The sequence below is a fragment of the Corapipo altera genome, unplaced genomic scaffold (genome assembly GCF_003945725.1).
Source record: "Corapipo altera isolate COAL_440 unplaced genomic scaffold, ASM394572v1 60120, whole genome shotgun sequence".
In the NCBI taxonomy this organism is placed as follows: domain Eukaryota; kingdom Metazoa; phylum Chordata; class Aves; order Passeriformes; family Pipridae; genus Corapipo; species Corapipo altera.
Genome location: NW_020887589.1, coordinates 3,285 through 3,868, shown reverse-complemented (window position 1 = coordinate 3,868; position 584 = coordinate 3,285). Strand labels below are relative to the sequence as shown.

At 63.7% G+C, this 584-nt stretch overlaps 1 protein-coding gene across 1 annotated transcript in view; it reads right to left on the bottom strand.

Moving 5' to 3' along the window:
* Positions 1–270: 270 nt before the first annotated feature.
* The window catches only part of PBK (PDZ binding kinase), a gene marked incomplete at both ends in the record, with an annotated part of 2,886 nt that continues 2,572 nt past the window's right edge, over positions 271–584 (bottom strand). Inside the window, one exon of the mRNA XM_027632823.1 lies at positions 271–440. Within this exon, the coding sequence (XP_027488624.1) occupies positions 271–440 (170 nt within the window). The remainder of the gene's footprint in view (positions 441–584) is intronic.

Here is a 584-nt window from a genome sequence, read left to right as displayed (position 1 = left end):
CCAGGGAATGGATCCCAGTGGGAAAGGGGAGATTTGGGGGGGAGATTGGGAAGGGATTCCTGGCTGGGAGGGTGGGGAGGGGCTGGGCTGGAATTCCCAGAGAAGCTGTGGCTGCCCCTGGATCCCTGGGAGTGTCCAAGGCCGGGTTGGATCCCCTGGGATAGCGGGAGCTGTCCCTGCCCGTAGCAGAGGGGGTGGGACTGGATGAATTCCTTCATTCCATGGCTATTCCCAATCCCTGGAGCGCCGGGAACCCCCCCCCTCCGGTACCTTCAGCCCCCTGGCCATGCTCAGGGCCACCTGGAAGATGGTTGTGGCCGGGAAGGGGCCCAGGCCCTTCTCCCTCCTCTCCTCGATCAGGTCGTTGAGGGACTTTTCCCCCCCGAATTCCATGGCCAGGCACAGGCTGCCATCCGGAGCCTCCGTGAGAGCCCGGTATCCTGGAACAGGGATGGGAACAGGGAGAGGGGGACAGGAACAGGTTCATGGAAGGGGCTGGGGGGGAAGGGACCTCAAAGCTCATCCAGTTCAGACCCCGACACCTCCCGCTATCCCAGGGAATCCAACCCGGCCTTGGACACTCC